General features: G+C 40.9%; 1 protein-coding gene across 1 annotated transcript; it reads right to left on the reverse strand.

Annotated features, from left to right (window-relative positions):
- Positions 1 to 4486: 4486 nt before the first annotated feature.
- Positions 4487 to 19852, reverse strand: LOC144044935 (angiopoietin-related protein 1-like). Its single transcript, XM_077559652.1, has 5 exons — positions 18728 to 19852; positions 13464 to 14302; positions 9889 to 10082; positions 8502 to 8772; positions 4487 to 6779 (listed from the first exon to the last, which is right to left on the reverse strand). Exons 2-5 carry the CDS (start codon positions 14263 to 14265, stop codon positions 6589 to 6591), a joined length of 1458 nt encoding a protein of 485 aa, XP_077415778.1. The 5' UTR covers positions 14266 to 14302; positions 18728 to 19852; the 3' UTR covers positions 4487 to 6588.
- Between the last annotated feature and the right edge of the window lie 676 nt (positions 19853 to 20528).

The raw sequence follows: 20528 nt of genomic DNA on the forward strand, positions 1-20528 counted from the left end.
TGTTTTGTTTTGTATTCCCATTTTGAAAAATTCAAGATATTGTTGGGGGGAAAAAACGTCATGTTTTTTCATGTTATTGAATCAATGTCGACTCCAAACTGCTTCAGATGATGTACACACAGCCGCATTCTGTTATATTGTGTTTTTGTTTGGTAGGCTATTGACGGTTTCTATAATGTGGAATGTGGCAGTGATACAGGCCTACTAAAAAATGAATTAAGGTGGGTAAGGCAAATGTATGACCTGCCACTCGAAAAACAAATGGAGTGGCATGTCAACAGTCGTGATCTCGACTCAAATGACCTGACGTTGGATCAGCTTTAGTGTGCTGTCTGTTATGTGTGAGAGGACAACCACATTGGCCGACGTGAAAAGTTTTGGTTTAAGGTTGTGGGATTGAAAGACATCCCACAGTGTGTGACGAGGATGGTGACCACAACAAGGAGTGTATGGTTCTTCCATACACTATAGAGATCTCCTGAACATTTTTTTTTTCTGAGAATGCATTTTTGGCAAAGATAGTAATTTAGTAAATGCTTGGCCAGTGCACATACTCTGTTGTATAGGTCATCCCACAAACACATTTCTAAAAAATAAATAAATACCAGAAAACATGACTGGCTTTCCAAAGGGAAAAAATATAGGTTACAGTGTTAGGATGAATCTCCTCTGAATTTCCTACAGCAGAAATATAATCCATCAAACACAAATGTCCAGCATTTTTGTCTAATGTTTACATTGACTGAATTAAAAAGCATTATGAATCCAAACTAACAACGTATTTTGTTATTCTTGTCTCCTAAGTGACTTGCGGGTTTATGAAAAATAAACAGTTGACTAGTCAGCATGATGTGTACTTTGGTGCTTGTGAAGTTATTTTGTGCTTTATGGACTAGTCCTCCTTGAGTGACTATGTTATGTTTTGGTTTTGTAGGGGTTGGATTTTGTTTATTATGGATGTGTTTGTTGTTTTTGTTTGGTTGGTGTTTGTCATGTGTTCCTGATTTCTCCCCTTGTCTCGTTATGTCTGATCACATCCACCTGTGTGTTTCTTCCCTTCCCCAGGTGTGTCTGACCAATCGCTGCCCTCAGCCTATTGTGTTCCACAAGTGTGTCTCATTAGTGTTGGTGTATTTAGACCCCGTCCACACATAAGCCAGTTTCAATGTATCCTCACAAGTTTCTTACCGTTTAAGCCGTTTGTCCACATGATGGAGCGGTTTCGGCGCTTGAAAGCGATCACTTTTGAAACCGGGCTCCAGAGTGGAAAGATTTCAAAACGCGCCCCGTACGCGTCTGTCTGGACACCATATGCAGGATACTCCTCCAGTGATGATGTAACGGCCGCAGCTCGATGATGACGTATGCGCCAATTCTCGCGTGAATGCGCGCGAACCGTCAGTCTGTCAACAACAATGGTGGATAGCCGTATTGTAGTCGTTTTGCGCAGCCTCCTTAGCTTGCTTATGCTTTTGCAGCAAAGTATTTAGCTTCTTTATTCTCACGTTCAACAAGCGGTGTTGTACTTGAATCACCCGCCATTGTCACTTCTTCTGTGTTCGTCTTTTTCATGTTGTTTTGATACGTGCAAAGCCATGTTTGTTCTATAGATTGCAATAAAGTTAGGAAAAAATGTGTTCTTCTTCGCTGATTCTTCTTCTAAGCTTTCCGTTGACTCGCTGTGGCTGCGCTACAGCGCCACTCCAGACTTGGCATATACATGACAGCCGTTTAACGTCGTCACCGTCTTCTTTTGGACACGCGCAAGTCTTGAAATGCTTCTGTGTACGAGATTTGTTTGAGGAATGAAGCCAGCTTTGCTTCCGTCGGGACGGGGCCTTAGTCTCCTGTTTTTGTTTGAGTCTTTGTCTGTCCATTGTCGTTTCCCCCATGTCTTGCCAGTTCCTCGTCATGCCACTTGAGTTTGCTTCGATTTAGGACTTTGTTGTTTTTGTTTCCTGTGGCATGTTGTGCACCACCTTGTTTTTGTTTAATTAATAAAACCCTTTTGTTTGGGACTTAACTCACCCTCCTCGCTCTGCCTCCCCACACTTGAGTCCAAAACCACAGCCAACCGTGACAGACTAATGCTGACTTTACAGTGTTCTGAGTGTTTGCTATATGATCATGTGAAGGAAATATACTAAACCAGCGTGTCCTTTCTTTTAACAATGGAAACTATGTGAATCTCTTCTCACTAACAGACACGTTCAACATGTGCCTGCTAATAAGCTGCTGGAACTCAAGCAGCATGCTTCTCATGTCTCCAGTTTTCCTTTGTTTGTATTCGTTGCTTAGTTAACATATCCCTACAAGTGAACAAACCCATATTAAATAAGTCAAATTTTCACAATCTCAGCACTCGTCGCCGTGTTTGACAGCAACACGGAAAATCGCTTGAACAAACTCAGAGTGGAAACTGCATCAGTCTGTGGCAGACTGAGCCTATCCAGATCCTTTCAAATGATTATCCATTTTAAACAAGTGTCTGTTCAGCTTTAAATCAAAAGGGCACATAAGAACAAACATTCTTAGGTGGTTTAACTGCTTCACTACAGTCATAAATTAGCCGCGGTGCTTATTTTCAGTGAAAACAGCTTCACATCCTGTCTGTTGATGACACAAACTTAGCATTTGTGGGCCAATGAGTCACTGGCAGATGTAATTTCGCAATGCAGCATGGAGCCGTTAGGATCCTCCTTAACAAGTCTTCCTTGGGTGATACCATTCTGATGGCGGAATATTGGAATTTGATAAACACTGGAGTCTCACTAAGGCCCCGTCCAGACGGAAGCAAAGCCGGCTTCGTTCCTCAAACAAATCTCGCACACACAGAAGCATTTCAAGACTTGCATGTGTCCAAAACAAGACGCTGAGGACGTTTAACGGCTGTAATGTATATGCCAAGTCTGGAGTGGCACTGCAGCGCAGCCACAGGGAGTTAACGGAAAGTGTAGAAGAAGAATCAGCGAAGAAGACTAACGCTTTTCCCCCCCTAACTTTATTGCAATCTACAGAACAAACATGGCTTTGCATGTATCAAAACAACATGGAAAAAAACGAACAAAGGAGTGACAATGGCGGGTGATTCAAGTACAACGCCGCTTGTTGAACGTGGGGATAAAGAAGCAAAATATTTTGCTGCAAAAGCATAAGCAATCTAAGGAGGCTGCGCAAAACGACTACGACACGGCTATCCGCCACTGTTGTTGACGGACTGACGGTTCGCGCGCAGTCACGCAAGAATTGGCACATACGTCATCAATGTGCGACAATGCGTCGTCATCGAGCTGCGACCATTATGTCATCACCAGACGAGTATCCTGCATATGGTGTCCAGATGGACGCGTACGGGGAGCGTTTTGAAATCGTTCCACTCTGACGCCCGGTTTCAAAAGTGATCGGTTTCAAGCTCCGAACTCTCGCCATCATGTGGACAAACGACCTAAACGGTAAGAAACTTGTGAGGATACACTGAAACGGGCTTTCGTGTGGATGAGGCCTAAGTGACCACTCTACACAAGTGACAAATTGCTACATTGGAAGGGCCTTGAATATTCATACAAACAAGAGGTTGCAAATACTTTATGAGGGACTTTTTGCTGCATCTTTTATGATGATGTCATACTTTAAACCAAATGTTCGAAAACTGAAATGACCCAAAGGATTTCACTATTTTACTTAAGCACACAGTGTGTAGGATTTAGTACCATCTATTGGTAAACTATTCATTCCTTATAAAATTCCACAATTAATTTCTAAATATATTTAAAAAAAAGTTGTACCACATCAATGCACATTTTTGTATATTTTGTAAGTCTAGTAATCGCTAATTATATTACATAAGTCGCGCCACACCTTACAGGAGGCTGATATGTTCTGCTACCATCTTTCTTGAAGCAGAAGAACTTCACGAGCGTAGTAAGCCCTGGTGCTACTTGGGTCGAGTGTCGGACCCAATGGGTTGACCGCCGCTCATACCTTCCACAGCTGGGACCTGCAGGTGGTCGTCGCGAGTCCTGTGATTTGAGATCCTGCCATTCGTCTCCCTCTGCTTTGCTCTCACTAGTTTTTGCTATCTTCTCCCGCTAGCCGCTCTTGTTAGCCACTCCAGCTAGTTCTTGCTAGCCAGTAGCCACTCTTACTATTCACTTTAATAATAATTGGTAGTGATTGGTGGTAGACTTGCGAAGTATGGTCTCTCTGAGGCACCGTAGTGCACGCGCTTCAAAATCATTGCATCACATTAGTTCACCACTAGATGGCACTAAATCCCACAGTCACTTAACAAAAATAACCAAACGTTTAGTTTCAACAAAGTAAATCTAAAATACTATTACTACATACAATTACAAAATCTCCTTTACACCCCAAATTATATACAGTTAAATCAACATGTAAACCAACGTTTGTGCCAAATTTGAATTAAAAGTAAATTTGAATGGTGTCTTTGGACTGGAAATGACACAAAAAATAAAAACGGAAATCCAAAACCATGAAAATATATTCATTTTATGAAGTCTTTTCGCCACTTTTGAGTCATTTCCAGGCAGATGATACACTTTCAAACGTTATGAATGATTTTGCACTAATATGCACAAAATAAGCAAACCACTCATTATTCAAACAAACAATGGTGTGGCAAATACTATAAACATACAATAAATTATTGTGGTTATGAGTCATACACAAACTGATGAATTGGTCAATTCCACTTATCCACAAAAATGTGTTAGCACTCTGAAAGAAATGATGTTGCGAAATATATCTGTCTTCTGTCAACTTCTTCCTGCAACAACAAGGATCATACAACCATGAGTGTCGAAGAAAAAAAAGAAAAAAACTCCACATTTCAATAAACTTAAGTACAGAATGTTCCAGAAGATTGGTCTGACAACTTTCTTTCCATGAAGACAATCCGTTTCTTCCACTCGATTTAATATGACCATTTATCTACACGGTTCACATCCACAAGATAAGCTTGGAATGTGCATGTCATCTCAACAAAAAATAAAACACATGAACTGTAACTGTTCCTTAGTTAATGGCGTAATGGCACAAGGGAGATCATTTGATACGCAGTAAACAAAAGGGGACCGCTAATTCATGAACAATTACATCCATCCATCCATCTTCTGCCGCTTTTCCGAGCTCGGGTCGCGGGGGCAGCAGCTTTAGCAGGGAGGCCCAGACTTCCCTCTCCCCAGCCACTTCAACCAGCTCCTCCAGTGGGATCCCAAGGCGTTCCCAGGCCAGCCAAGAGACATAGTCTCTCCAGCGTGTCCTGGGTCGTCTCCGGGGCCTCCCGCCAGTGGGACATGCCCGGAACACCTCTCCAGGGAGGCGTCCAGGAGGAATCCGAACCAAATGCCCGACCCACCTCAACTGGCTCGCTCATGAACAATTACATTGTGCAAAATCTGTAAGCCAACATAGCTTTTAATTTATTGTAACTGTTTGCCTGGCAGGCTTGATTTGACCCTTGTAAAGTGATGGGTGCGAAGACCGATGTGCAATCAGGCCGACTCACCAGCTGACTTGACTTTCATATCAGAGCTTACCGCAAAGTCGCGAGCACTGACCCGTGACTTAGTTGATGGAAGAAAACATACAGTTCAAGCAGTTTTGTATGGAAAGAATGTAAATGTCTGTGTATTTAAAAGGGAGCTAGTGGGAATAACTTGGAAACCTGGACCGATTCCATCCCAATACACCCCCTGCTCTTTTTCTCACTCCATCATGTCTAGCCTCGTGAAATGTGTTTCTCGTTGTTTGTCTAAGTGCCTATAACTCTTCAAACTCTGCAAAACAACATGCAATTCCACTATTGCTCCTCCGGGAGTCTTTCCAAAATCAAAGGTTGAATGAGTAAAACAAGCAATCCATGTCCAAATTGTCCATATACATATGTGAGAACGCACACAAAATGATTGCTACACAACCTTTCCCTCAGGACACCGGGCCCTTTTCACTGTTTTGATAAGTTAATTGTACATATAAATTATAGTTTTTGCTCAAAAAGTAGTTAAACATATCTCACAAAAGTAACATATTAAGTGTAAATGACAGGTCTTGATTTCAGAAGGGGTGAGTCAAAATAAAGATAGGATGAATTTTCCAGTTTCCAAGAAGTATGGCACAAGTTAAATGCCAAAAATGTGCGTTTCCTACAGATGTTTACATTGGCGGTGAGGTAGGAAACGCTGTATTAAGATTTTAATCCTTACAGCTGCTGTTTGGATATAGCAGGATTAAGGGAAACAAAGGCTGTAGAATTATGTAGACATGTTGCAAGATCTAGTTGCATAACATTGATAAAACTGCACCTGCAGTTCTTAATTTTCCTTCATATATGTCATTATTGGATAAAGTAACAATATATCTCATAAATATGCCCCCACTCTCCCTATGTCTCTATAGTGATATGCATGTACATATAAACAGAGCAGTCCAATCTTTAAGAGGAGGGATGGCTATACACCACTGATGTTGATCTGGTTTAACCCTCCTGTCAATGGTGACCTTTGCCATCACACTTTAAAATGAGGTTCAAGTTTGGTGTGTGGACCAGCACAGTCCAGTGTCTCATCATCCATCGATGGGCCGAATCATCAGGCGGACGGACTTCATGGAGTAGAAGCCTCCACCGTAGTCAGCCCAGAAGATCCCGTCCTGGAATTTGCTTCTGTAGACGCCTCCGCTGTACCACACGCCGTTCAGATTGGCTTGGCCGCAAGCGTTGTACCACCAGCCGCCTTTGTGGAAATGGGCACAGTTACCTGCAACGGGGAGTTGGGTTGACAAATGAGACAGAGCGTGTGAAATTGTCTATGTAGTTAACAATTAACATTTTAGTGAGATCTCTTCTAGTTGTGGCCTCATGGAAAATCACATTAAAAATATAGGAACACAGCTGTAAAGGACTTTTTCTTTTTTCCCAAATTGTCTACAATTTGTGAGCTCTTTTTTTTTTTTTTTTTTTTTAAACTTCCTGTTGAGTTTAAGTTTTATTTTGATATAATCCAAAAATGAATACCGGAGGATTAGGGGGTAATTGACAGTGCAAATCTAGACGTTTTTATTTTCTAGCTCTTCAGTGTACGAGGTTTGTATACGAGCCAAAAAAAGATTAAAACAAACTTCAGACCATCAGTAAAGCTTGTATTATTTCAACCGACGCTACAACAGCTTCATAACCAGTCTGTGTTGGCAAATAAACAAGACCAAGTGCTTGATGAATGACAGTTTTACATTCTTAAATATGAAAGAATGAATGAATGCAGTATAATTAGGGAAGCTGCAAATTGGTACGCCTGACTTTCAACGAGGCTAGAGTTCTGCTGAGGGTTATTCGTGAACAAAATGATCCACCTCCCCTTTAATGGGATATAATAATAATCAGATGTCAGACAAACAACAATGGCGCTGCCGCTGACACCAAATTGGAGTTTGATCAACTGCCACGCTTGTCCAATTTTTGTTTGCATTTACTCTTTGCGGTTGGCTCTCATATGACTTCCAAATGGTTTCAAAAGCAGCATCAGAATGGCGCACGTGCATTCGGCATAAAAACAGACACATCTTCCTTCATTCATGCATTTTTGTGTTGGGGAACTTGGCAGACCCCTTGCCCCTTTCTGGGTGATTATTTTTTATTTTTTTTTAAATTATTATTACATGCCCCCAGCACACCTGACATTTTGGTGACAGACAGTGGAATATAATTTAGACTAGCTAAAAACAGGTCTAAGTTGTGGCACAGGTGGTGTAACGTGATTTTGGTGGATTTGATCAAGACACAGGCAGGCGGATTATGAACTCTGTGAATGTGTGTGGTGGACATTGTATTTCGTTATGAACATGTCATGTCATGTATGGGACAATTACTCTGAATAAATGTAGAAAAAAATTAATTGAACAAATTATTATTATTATTATTATCATCATTGTAATTTGTTGTTATTCATTATTATTATTATTATTTATTTTATTATAATTTTTTTTTAAAATCGTTATTATATTTATTAAAACACCCCCTGGGCTGCGGCATGGGAATTGTTCTCATACACGGACGCACAATCAGTGGTAGAAGGCAGTCTCCAAGTGCCCACTCCATAACGAATAACTTTACATCATCTACAAGTGGAGAGCTTTTTGCAGTTCCTTTTAAATGTAATTTGTAGGGGCTGATCTCCAGCATCTACAAGTACATACCATGTAGGCCGCCTGCCTCTAACTGTGCCGAATTTAAAGTAAATGAGGATCTTTCTTAAAATCAACAAACCAGAGGTCGACTCAGTAATGGATTGTTTGACCTTACATACCTTACAGTCTGCTCTAATGTCATCATCTTTATAGTTACTCTTTTTTTTTTGAAGGGTGTTGTAATAGCATGCTGTGATGTATTCATGCTGTTGTTCTCCACTCACATTTTTCAATATTTACAAGATTTAGCTCAAAGTTACAGAACAGCAGAAGAAGCTGAGCAGTCTCATGCGTACCTGAGAAGGCATCCTTGTCTCGATCCAGAGTAGTGAACTGTTTTCCGTTGTGGCTGCTGAGAGAGTCGCCAGCATTGCCTCGATAAGTGCCCAACCTGAGACGGTAGCCCTCGCTCTCGGGTTCAAGGTGGAAGCTACTGTACTGAGCGTACACCTTCTTGTTCATCCAGTCTTCCATCTCCACCTGTAGTTTGTAGTCGCCCTGACGTCCCAGCTTGTAAATGCCGTCCAGACCGAGCCAGTACTCCCCATCTGTGTTTCCGAACCCGCTCTGCGAGACAGAAAGATTAAAATGAATGTTTCAGAAAGATGATGGAAAATGATTATGATTACTAGACTCTTAAAAATAACCCAAATGGGTGAAATAGCTAGCCCAGCGTTGGGTCCAAATTGGACATAGCCGATGCTGAGTTATTTATATCTAGTGCATTGAGTTGAGGATTTGAGGTTGGGTTAATATTTTGATGCAACAAGACGTAAATTTGCGTCCCCAACCTTGGAAAGGAAGAGAATGACCAGGGACACTATCAGCAACAGTTTTTTTTTTTTTTTTTGCTAGCCTATGACACAGGAACACAGGCTCCAGTCTATTACTTTAGCACGCAAAAGATGTGAACAATTAATTTAGGAAAATAACCACCAGTCTTTTGAAAGCTAGTCCAGTCAACCCATCATTGACCCCATCAATCACTAAGAGGAAAACTGGCCCGAACAATCCGGGAGTCTGGCCATATGCCTCTAGAACACTTTACTCAGTAGAGCTGGTTGGGGTTTGTGACTTGGATTAGTAAAGTACGCCAGCTTTTGATGAAAGATGGGGAGTTTCATTGTGACCCCTCCCCTCTTGGGCTTTGTGTGTGTATATGTGAATGAATGTGTGCGTGCTTTTGTGGCTTTGTGGGAAAGCGCAAAGGCAAATCAATGTCAAAGAGGGAACAATTTAACCCCCGCTTAGACATCCTCATGGTGAATGGAACACTGAATGGCCAACCAAGGTTTGCATCAGTGATTTACTCCACCTATTCCTCACAGATCTTTGATGAGAGGGCCTATATGCAGTGGTATGCACTAAACTAACCAGCCATCCATGCAGGAAGGCACCGCAGTAGTAGCGGTTTTGGAAAGAAGCCCCTACAGATTGTGCTGTGGAACATACCTCTCCAGCGGGCCAGCTAATGTTTCATAATGGAAATCTCAAACTAAAAAGCCTGGGATGAATAACACTGCTGACGCGGCATTATATTTTTACAACGAAAACACACAGATTCTGACCTATAGGAAATAGTCCCCCCACAAGGTTCCTGCGAGTCCCACAAAGGCAACACTGTTATCTCTGGCTGAAGCAGTCTGAGGTTGAGGAAACACCAAAAAGTGTCAGTGCAATCACCTTGTAATTTTCCCAGTTCCTGAAGAAGTTAACAGAGCCGTCTTTCCTGCTAAGAATCACAGTCCAGCCTCCATTGTCCATATCCTGCTCACACCAGACTTGCAGGGACTTCTCTGCCTCGTCAGGTTTGATCAAATACATGCCGCTGGTGACGTGGCCGGCCTCTTGAGCCTCCAGACAGTCTCGGAATGGACCTTTAGGGAAAGAACAACTAAAATGCTAAACAATATCATCAAAATCTATCCATCTATCTATCTATCTATCTATCTATCTATCTATCTATCTATCTATCTATCTATCTATCTATCTATCTATCTATCTATCTATCTATCTATTGTTAACATTTTACTATTTCATTTTATATTTTACCTGTTTTGAATTTAGTTATAGTTGTGTGGATGTAGGTGTAATTATGTTAACTCAATATAGCTTGATGAGTAATGCTTTTGTCCCCTTTGTTATCTTTGTTCTCTTTTCCCAGAAATGACATAGTTAATAAGTTTATTTTATTTATCGAAGGAGTCTAGTTTCTGTTCGTCAGAAATCCGATTTTTGAAAGTTCAAGGACGAGCTAGGATATTCAAACAAAGTCTAATCAGATTTTTGCACCTCAAGGGAGGGGAGAGGCGTTTTCCTGTGAATCACTGTTTTTCTAATAAAAGTGCCGTGTCTTCAAGAGACGACACACATTTGGACAGAAACACTGCTTGGTGAAATTCCTTTGTGTCATCAGAAACTTTCTGATTAAAAAACCTTGCAAGGACCCTCTTCACGAGATCTCAACTCTGATTTATTTGAACACGCAAAAGATTACAAAAACAGGTAATCTATCTATCCATCTATTTATCTGTCTATCTATCTATCTATCTATCTATCTATCTATCTATAGTTAGATAACAAACTAGTTAGCTAGCTAGCTAGCTAGCTAACTGTCTATACTGTAAATCTGTAAGTTATCCCCACTGTACCCCATCAACATTTCATCATGGGTTAAGCTTGAAAATGATGTAATTGTGTAAAAACACAAACAGTTTTAAACATTGATTACGTGTAGATGCTCCCGATGCTCTCCTGCTTTGATTGCATGTTTATATCTAACACGTCAATCTAATGGACATTAACCTTTTTTCTTTTTTTTTACTAGGTCAGGAAAGCTTACAATAGAGGACTTAAGTTTGAAAGCAGCTTCTCTGTCTTAATTAAGTCTATATAACTATTAAATATACTGCATAACGTTGGATCGATTGTCACTAAATGGAATGCAGAATTCCAAAACTACCCACTGATCGATTGGAACCAGCGCAGGCTTAAGGACTAATTGTGACCATGAACAGATAAGTGGTTCAAGAAAAGAAGTGAGATAAATTCTCATTGTGAGCTAAAATTAATTGGTGTCCTCTACACTGGGCCATCTTAAAGGCATTATTCCACGCTTGCTTCCAGAAGAACCAGCCGTCTTCAATATAACAGTTTCCTCTCATTGGCAGTATAACAACCTGAAATACTATACAAATCTGTTAGAGAAACATAAACAAGATGTGAGTTTAGGCTTCTGTGAATTAGGCAGAGTATAATTTGTTCATCTGCTTAGTTCCTGCGAGCTATTACAGGATACTCTACAAAGTTTACGTTTTGGATTTTCTTTCAATTGTATATGTCAGTTGGAGATTACATAGGATCATTCAGGGGACCCTCCAATTTTTATACCAAAGCCCTAGCTTTGTGTGAGATGCTTTTTTATGACATTTTTTTGTGTGAAAACATTGCCTTTTGTTGACATCTGGTTGAGCAAACTAACTCTCATAGTCTGGCAGAGTAAAAGAAAACATATTTATCAAAGTCTGCACAACGACATGTCTGAAAAAGCAGAGGAAAGAGGGGCTAATTAGGTCACATTATTAATTAGTTACCCTCATTCCTTCCTTAAATACTGTACACAGAATGTCTGCTTTTCATCAAGATAATTCCTATAGCTCAGGATTTTCAACTACAATCATGTGTGCTACAGTCAACATGAAGGTAAACCCTATGCAACTAATGATATAATAACAACCTAAAGATACTGTAGAGTCTATTCACATCTTCATGGCATAGTTTATGAAATATTAAGCACTGGATTTGGTATCCCAGAGGCACTTAGTGGTTTGAGCCTATCATGGCAGTCTGGGTTTGGTCCATGTCTGCAATGCAATGGAACAGTCTCCAAAAGAATCATTTCCATACAGCTGCACAGAAACCTTACACACTTTATTATTCTTGGGTGAGGGTGAGCTAAATGTGCGAGGAATTTCTGTTGATGAGCAAAATCGAGCTGGTAAGGTTTTTCTTTGCTTTGCTTTAAGTCCCCAGCCTCAGTTTAGACATTACAACATTTTTATTTCCATACGGGTCTTTACGCTTTCTGTTGAGCAAGGAGTCAAACTGCAGCTGAATTTGCAGATCTTTGACCTTTGAAAACGGGGCCACTAGACCACCTGCAGCTGAACTCAAAGTGAGTGTGTATAATTTTGTTATGGTTGACCTGTAAAGTAGTGAATGCTCCGCAAATGAATGAATGCATCCATTGAAATGTCCAATAAGGGTCAATCATGATGCTTGAAAATAAGTACATCATTTAAAAAACCTTCTACATCACTGCGTCACTGCGCCATTGTGACAACATTGTGACAGCTGTTTTTATGAGAAGAATATAAGAACCTGTAAAGCTGAGACAGTTTTGATTGTTTTGCTCAACAGTTAAAGAATTGTATTCAGGGATCAAAGAAAGCTATGAGAACAGTCTTTGAATTAAAATAGACTTCGTATTTGAGGATTTTAGATGAATTCCAAGATTTTACTCAAATATCTGTCACACTATTCGTAGAAAATAGCAGAGGTGGCCATTCCGTCATGATTGACAGTCTGTCAATCCGTCAATGACGGATGCCCATTTTATTGACGATTGATAGGAAAGTTAAAAAAATTGACTAACCAAGCATGGTCGGTCAATGTAATCGTCAATCCGTCAATGCCAGGCGTCCCATTTTGCTGACGGATTGACGAATGACGGATGCCCACTTCGAATGACAGAAACATTGATGGACGATTGGACGCTCATTTTGCTGAGCAATGACGAATGACGGATTGATGATTAACGATGCGGTTTGGCTTGAAATTTTGACGGATTGACAATGAAGGGCGTCCCGACTATGACGATTTCCGAATGACGAATGCTCAATAATTCATTGACACGCCCACCTCTGGAAAGTAGAAGTAAAAGTGTAAACATGATTTATTGTGATTAATTAGGAAATGTTCAATCCCTTGACAGCACTAATATATGTACATATGTACTACTGTATATATTTTTTGAAGGGAATGCCATATTTACAATACTGACAAGTTCATTCGTATTGTAAAATGACAACAAGGAACTAATTGTATCATACTTTCATAAACTGACTATATTGAATCGAAACATTATCCCACTGAAAGGAACCGAATCGAATGGTTTCATTTTAAAACGAACCATCCTTGAATTGTATCCAGATACTTATACTCATTAATATGATCATTTGATGTGTATATTTACTCACCTTCAGCACTAAAGTTTGTCTGAGGGGGTTTCAGGACTTCCAGGGTGCCGCCTGTGGGTGACGGCCCCGAACGAGAGCCCCTTTCGCGGGCAAAGCTTCCGCTATTATCCCCTCGGATCTCATTGGTGATACGCGGGACATTAACAGGAATGTTCTCAGGCACCACGTGCACCATCGGCGGGCCAAGTGGTGGCGGCTCTTGTCTGCGATCCTGCATCTTCATGCAACTTTCTTCCAGAGCGCCTATCACCACCGACTGGTTGTTGACCATGGCTGAGAGAGCAGCGTATTTGGCCTCCAGTTCCTTGTAACGGGAAGACAGACGAAGTGACTCAGCAGTGGCATTAAGGATGCGCGTCTCCAACTGAGCCAGCTCCAGTGAGTTGTCCCTCTTCCTGATGATTTCGTGCAGCAGCTGCATATAAAGCTGGGTCACCCTGGAGTTCATGTTCCTGCTCTCTTTTCTCAGCAGCTTCATCTCATTCACCAGGTTACCGTCAACGTCCACCACCAGTTTCAGAGTCTCCATCTCCCGCCTTTGCTTGGACAGAAGGTCACGCACTGCGGCCACATCAAGGCGAGTCACTCGGTCTTTGTCTGGGACGGGACCGCTGGCTGCGCAGATTGGACCTGTGATCTTCTGCTCAGGAACCAGGAAGGTGTAGGAGCACCTGGATTTGTCTCCATTGGCCTCTGGAGCTCGCCGTGCCCGGGAGAGGATGGGGTTTTTGAATAGGGCTTCGCTGTTGCTCCAGAGGGACAGGCCAAACAAAGTAAACAAGCTCCACATTCCAGGTCCCATTCTTTCGCTCTTGATTTATCACCATAAACGAAGATTTCTGTGAAGACAAGGAAAAGTAAAGAACATTTTGCTCAGAGGTTTTATTACCTAATTGTGAGGAAATTCCACCCCGTCGCTCATATGTTTCTAATAGGCCTGTGTGTGTGTGTCACTGGTTGCTATTTATAACATTCTCATAAATATTCAAGCTGGTTCCTTTTCATAAACGGCCTTGTATTTTCCTAAACCAGCTGGCCACTTTCCAAATGCTACTCATTAGTAGCTATACACAACCAGTTGTTTTCCACTTCCATTGTTAACTTTTTGTGACGAAGGACATTTTATTGACAGCCACTGTAGCCAATCAAAAGTTAGCGCGTTTGCTAAGTTTGGTTGAGGTCGCATCGTTTTGCTAACTTGCGTAAGTTGGTGTGCAGATAACGTAGTTGGGTCAGTGTGCGTCATAAATAAGTGAATATTGCCTTAACAGCAAAGAAGACACAGCCTAATATATCATGTTTATGGTTAATGCGGGGCTTGTGTAGGTTAGTAGAAGAATGTTGTTCATATCCGTGGGCCGCTACTTACCATTGCTAGCGTGCTGATGGCCCAGTCATGCCAAGTTAATTTATATTTTACAAGCTATTCTCGATTGAGGCGTTGTTTGTTTTGTTTACCTTACTGATTCATTGTGTACTGATGTCTTTATTTTATTATTTGTGTTACAGAATCACACACATACCTACCTACAACACCCATAATTTTGACGTTAATGAAGGAAGTGGAATCGCCTCCGTGCATTCTTACTGACATGTAGCTCTCCCTCAAAACACTTTTCTTTTGTGTTAGCAAACATCTTGCAGTTAACTGCTAATAGCTGCACTGTAATGCAAAGTACATTTTATGAACTAACAATAAATGGTAAGGCACTCGAGTAAAAGTCAAACTCCAGCTCAATATGGTAAAGACGTCAGTCTAAGCAATCAAAAAGCGCCTTGGAAACAGGCCCTCTGGCTCATTTGTGGTTGAGTTTGAGACATGCCACCCACCCAACAAAAATGCTCAAGAATCATATTTTCAGTGCATTTGCTTGTGGGTTCTCTTTAATTATAGTCCTTGCCACATCAGTATCAGGTGTCCGAGTGTGTGCAAGGGCTGAGATCTGTTTTGAATACGTCTGCCGAGCTGCCATGAACCTTAGCTTACCTGCACTGGTTTGTGATGAGGATTAGCATGCTGAAGGAAAATCAAACTCAGAGCAAAAGGAATATATTTATTGGGCTGCTCAGACTCCTTTCAATGTGTGCTATTCCTTCTTGGCTGGTACAAATGTTTAAAAAAAAAAAGAACTTTTAAAAAAAAAAGTGAATTTGTGTGAGAAATAGAGGAAATTGATGGCTTTCAGAAGCAGCAGGGGGAGGAGGAATGACTGATTTATGAGTGCTGCGTTATTGAGTCAACTTTTGGCAGGAGCGGGTGTGTTCTTTGGTTCTTATTGGTTTTGACAGGCTATCAAATGGAGAAGAAGCGGGTGACGTTCAAGTATGCGAAAGTAAAAGATGTTTCCCTCCTTTAATAAGCAGGCTTGGCTCTGCTAGTAGGGCTAATGGGCCGCCAGCTTTGAGCTGACTTTGGCACAACGGGCCGCATCTATTCCGAAGGCCGTCTGCTGTCTATATGGCCATGGTGATAAATTACACACTAGAAATTTTGATTTTGTTCATAACCTACTTGCTAGGTAGCTGTGGATTTTCAGCAGATTGAGTTACTGCTACCAAAGTTTGGGTTAATTGTTCATTTAGACCCAGCAGAATGGGTTGAAGGTTAGATTTGGGTGGTCTGAAGTGTTGAAGCTGGTCACCATTTTTGACACAGTATGCATTAGCCCGTACTGTTTTGCTTCATGTGGTGGCATCTTCTGTTGAAAGATTGGGATTTTTAAGAAATTCAAAATGGCAGCAGATAACCATAATTGGCAGGAAATTCCATGACCTTTAAAAAAAAAAAAAAAGAATAACAGCAACCAAACATCCCTTTGGCCCAAAGAAATACACAGAAACACCAACAGTGCAAATAGTGCAAATAGTAGCAGTGTTATACATTTCATTGAAGTTTTGTAATTTTAGGACATTTTAAAATGGCAGCACATGGTCAAAAATGGCGGAAAAACGCTAACATTTGATGGTGGGGGAGGTCTTCTATCAGAGGACAAATGACCTTATCAGAAATTCCAAACTTTTACCAAATCGGGATGGCGAGTAATGCAGACTCTAGAGCTGTCAAAATTAATCGATTAATCGACAAGTAATAGATGATCAAATTAATCGACAACTATTTTAATAATTGAGTAATCGTTTGGAGACATTTTTAATTTAAATTGTCCAAATCTTTTGATTTCAACATATCAACAGTAATAGTTCTATCAACAGTAATTGTTCACTGATTTCTGTAGTCCTTCATGGAAGAAGACTGAATATCTAACTTTTTTTTTTAACATAATGGAACATCAATCCCCCCTTAAAAAAATCGCTATATGAATATGAAGTACAAAATAAACACCAATCACAGGTTAAAAAAGAGTAATAAGGGGATTTTTTTTTTATGTGAAATTAAAATCCGATTAGTCGGTTAATCGATGGAATAATCAATAAATTAATTAATTGTAAAAATATTCGATAGTAACAGCACCAGCAGATTCCCAGCCCGGCCTGGATATAAATGGGTGGGTTGTGTTGGGAAGGAGCGTAAAAAATGTGCCAAACATATCACGCGAGTGACTTGCTGTGGCGAACTCTGACAAAGGAAAGTTGTTTCTTCTTCTTAGAAAATGTGGCTAGTAAAATAAACATGAACGCATTTCTTGGTCGCTTTAACACATCAGTATATGGCTAGTTTTTACCACGTGTTGAATCAAAATCTTTACTCAACATGCTGGGTCAAATCCTCACCTCAGTGCACTGGGTATAGTGGTCTCTTTTTTTTGGGGAGCCAGTGCTGAGTTAGCTATTTCATCCCATTTGGGTTAGCAGTTATAAGAGCGTAAAGGCATAGAAGAAACATTGCACGGCCTACTTCTCGGTGGAGCTTGTCCAAACAAGTCCAACAAGGAGTTATAACAAACACCAAAAAGGGAGAAATAAATGAGCTCAAGACACAGACAGAAGGTTTTGGTTGGCTCATTCCTGTGGTCGCCTCTTGATGTGTGCTCGTACTGATGAGTCTGCACCACACTTAATGGGAGAGATCCCAAAGCATTACAGAAGCTCAAACTGCTGCTAAGGCAGAATAATACTCTTTTGTCAACGTCACTGGAAAAATATGCTCTCCTTCATGTCAAGTTTTTGCGTGTGGTTTAAATCACAACAACTTAGTCACAGAGGGAAAAGTGTCTACGCAGACATGCATACATTTTAAACAACTCCCTGTGGCTGTCATATATGGTAAACAATCATCTGCTTGTTGTATGACATTATAAACCATCTGAGGGTAAGGAAAAGACACTTGACGGAAAATGGGCCATGTGTCAGAGCTCAGAAACGCCTTGGCACTGTCACTCACTTCATTTCACCCACAGGGTACTTTCTCCTGTCTTTCTCCAATCATCTCTCGTCCCCCTCAATAGGCCGCTCGCTGCAATCGGCGCGTCTGCTCGTCTCGGAGCTCCTAATATGATTGTCACGAGGAGGCTGTGGCCTGACAGGAGCGACAGTGTTTCCTCAGTCCTGGGCTGTGGGTTTCATTGGCACTCAGGGGCGGAGCTACATGGTGGCCAGGGCTGGCCATGGCCACCCCTTGCCACCCCCATAACTAAGGGAAAATTATAGTATCCATGATTTTTCTTCATTATTATTATTATCTATTATATTTCATTCATTTATTTATTTATTATAGAATGACATTGGCCACCCCAATAAAACTTTTCTGGCCACACTCCTGTTGGCACTCCTTACCTACACAGCTTCCTCGCTGTCATTCGCGCCTACGAGGGCTTTACCGAGACAGCTGCTCCAGCAAGCGCTTTTTGTCTTTCCTTTCACGGCCAGATATCAATCCAGGCATTGCAAATAAACATGCCAAACTTTGCAGGGGTTGCTTCTCCTGACCACTGGCTGACTCCATTAAGCGCGGATGCGGATGTTGAGTCATTTCCAGCAAACATATGGCACAAAATATGATTTTCCAGAGAATTCTGTTTTTCACATCAAACTTTCTTGAGGTTATTGACTGTGCCAATTATCCTGCAGGTTTTTTTTTTCTTGGTACAGACGGATTTAATCAGAGTCTGTTTGGGTCCTGAGGGACAACATATGAGCTTTGTACATACTGTTTATGAAGAGGAGCAGACATGCAGAAAAAATGTCAAAATAAATATGGTTCCTTCAAACAGACTCCTGACTTTTTGAATTGCTCACGGCGGCTAAGAATGTGTGCATATGAATTATTTTTCATTCATTTCACAACACATTGGAGCATGACCTCTTACCTCTCTTGGTTGTCAGGAGTCCAGCGGATGCAGGTTGAAGGATCCAGGTCAGTATCTCAGCTACGTTGAGTTGTCCTACCCTCCATGCTCTCCTCGCGATCCCTGAGTCTTTGCTCTCGTTGAGAATGAAGGCCCGCTCACAGCTGCCGCGCAAGCCAACCCGGCCCGGTAGGAGAACACAAGAGGGTGGTCCATGTGCAAAAAAAAAAGAGGGAGGCTGATGGTTTGGGTTCCTCAGTAGTCACAGGAAAGACGAGGATTGGCCCCGCCTTCTTGCACTGATGTCATGTACCGTTTCGGAGCCGCTCCTCCTTATTAAGTTTGACCACAATTAGAAAAAGGTGAATAAAGAATTGTGTTGTGTATTTCTCTTGTTTATAGATTTGTACAGCTGTGCATCAAACTCTCCTTCCTTTTTGCATTATTATTCTAACCAAATTGATGATTTTTGACAGCCCCGGTAGCTTGAGGATGATCATCAGAGGTCTGTTTTGGATTTGTCCTCGCCATAAATGGCATGTGTGCGCATCCTGCGGCGGCCCAGAATGCATCTGGCAGCTGTGTTTATGTGCTCATAAGGACAATGAGTGGCGAGATTCAGGCGCCCCTTGAGCTAAATGTTTTGAAATGAGAAGGAGGCTGGCTTTTATGCATCGGGATGCTCTGCATGGGGAGACGTACTCAGCCGTGTGGGAGGACAGCTTTGCTTGTAATATTCAAGACAGGATGTTTTTATTTTGGTAGTGTGTGATTGCATGGAGTGAGGGTGCTTGTCCTTGACCCACAAAGGGGATGTGTTTGTTTGTGTGCGAGTGATTGAGAATGATCTTCACATGTTGAATAGATAAATGTTTAATGGTTTGTAAAAGCAAAATAAATATGTGTGTTTATGTTTACATTTGACCATATGCGTAGAAGAAATATTAGTGTCTGGGCATGATGTATCCCAGTGCTGGGGAAAGGGTGGACGTTCAGCAGACTTTTCATTCGGTTCAGTACACCTGTACAATATATTGGAGAGAAAGTCAAGTCAAAAATGTTGTTTACAATATATTATGTGTGCCCTCACTGGTCTAAACATGACATTCTGATTAATATTACATTTGTGGAATATGAATTAAGCAGCAAAATCCACCTGTTGTTAATCTATCTCAGGGGCGGCCATTTTGCCAATTGTTGACTGAAAATGACATCGCCGTTCCTCAGGGTATCGACTAATCACAGCTTACCTCTTTTTTGGATTTTGGTTATGTGACATTTGCAAGCTGGGCTGTGATTGGTCGTTAACAGAGGCCTGCGCTACTGTGATGTCATTTTTCAGTCGACAGCAAGTGGTAAAATGGCCGCCCCGTGAGATGGATAAAAATGTGTGGATTAATTCAACAAACACAATATTAATCAGATTACAGTGTTTAGAATAGTAGTGCCACACAGAACATATTGTAAAGAACTTTTTTGTCTTGACTTCCCCAGTTGAAGATCTGCAAACAAGACAATAAAAGTAGCAGTACAATTAAAACAATTTAATTTTGCTTTATTAAATAAGGTTGGTTAATTATAATTACATTGAAATAGCAATGAACTATAAAGTGATATATTTAAAAAAATATTATTAATGTACAGTACAGGCACTTTTTTTTTACCTCATCTTTTTGCACATTTTCATTTTTTCTTTTTTTGCCCTGTAGATCTCTCAAAGAGGTGTTTTCAACCTACTTGACATGTGTAATGTCAATACAGAGGAAAATTAATAAACTTCATCGTTTATAATAATTCTAACTGCTTTGCCAGAAAGAAAGAA

The sequence above is a fragment of the Vanacampus margaritifer genome, chromosome 2 (genome assembly GCF_051991255.1).
Source record: "Vanacampus margaritifer isolate UIUO_Vmar chromosome 2, RoL_Vmar_1.0, whole genome shotgun sequence".
Taxonomy (NCBI): domain Eukaryota; kingdom Metazoa; phylum Chordata; class Actinopteri; order Syngnathiformes; family Syngnathidae; genus Vanacampus; species Vanacampus margaritifer.

What these genes read in the sequence shown, in the direction of transcription:
- LOC144044935 (XM_077559652.1), bottom strand. Translation starts at nt 14,265, where the DNA reads ATGGGACCTGGAATGTGGAGCTTGTTTACTTTGTTTGGCCTGTCCCTC. An exon ending in GGAACTGGGAAAATTACAAG is followed by an intron (nt 8,773 to 9,888) that starts GTGATTGCACTG and finishes TCTGTCTCGCAG; the next exon opens with AGCGGGTTCGGAAACACAGA. An exon ending in AGACAAGGATGCCTTCTCAG is followed by an intron (nt 6,780 to 8,501) that starts GTACGCATGAGA and finishes TCCCCGTTGCAG; the next exon opens with GTAACTGTGCCCATTTCCAC.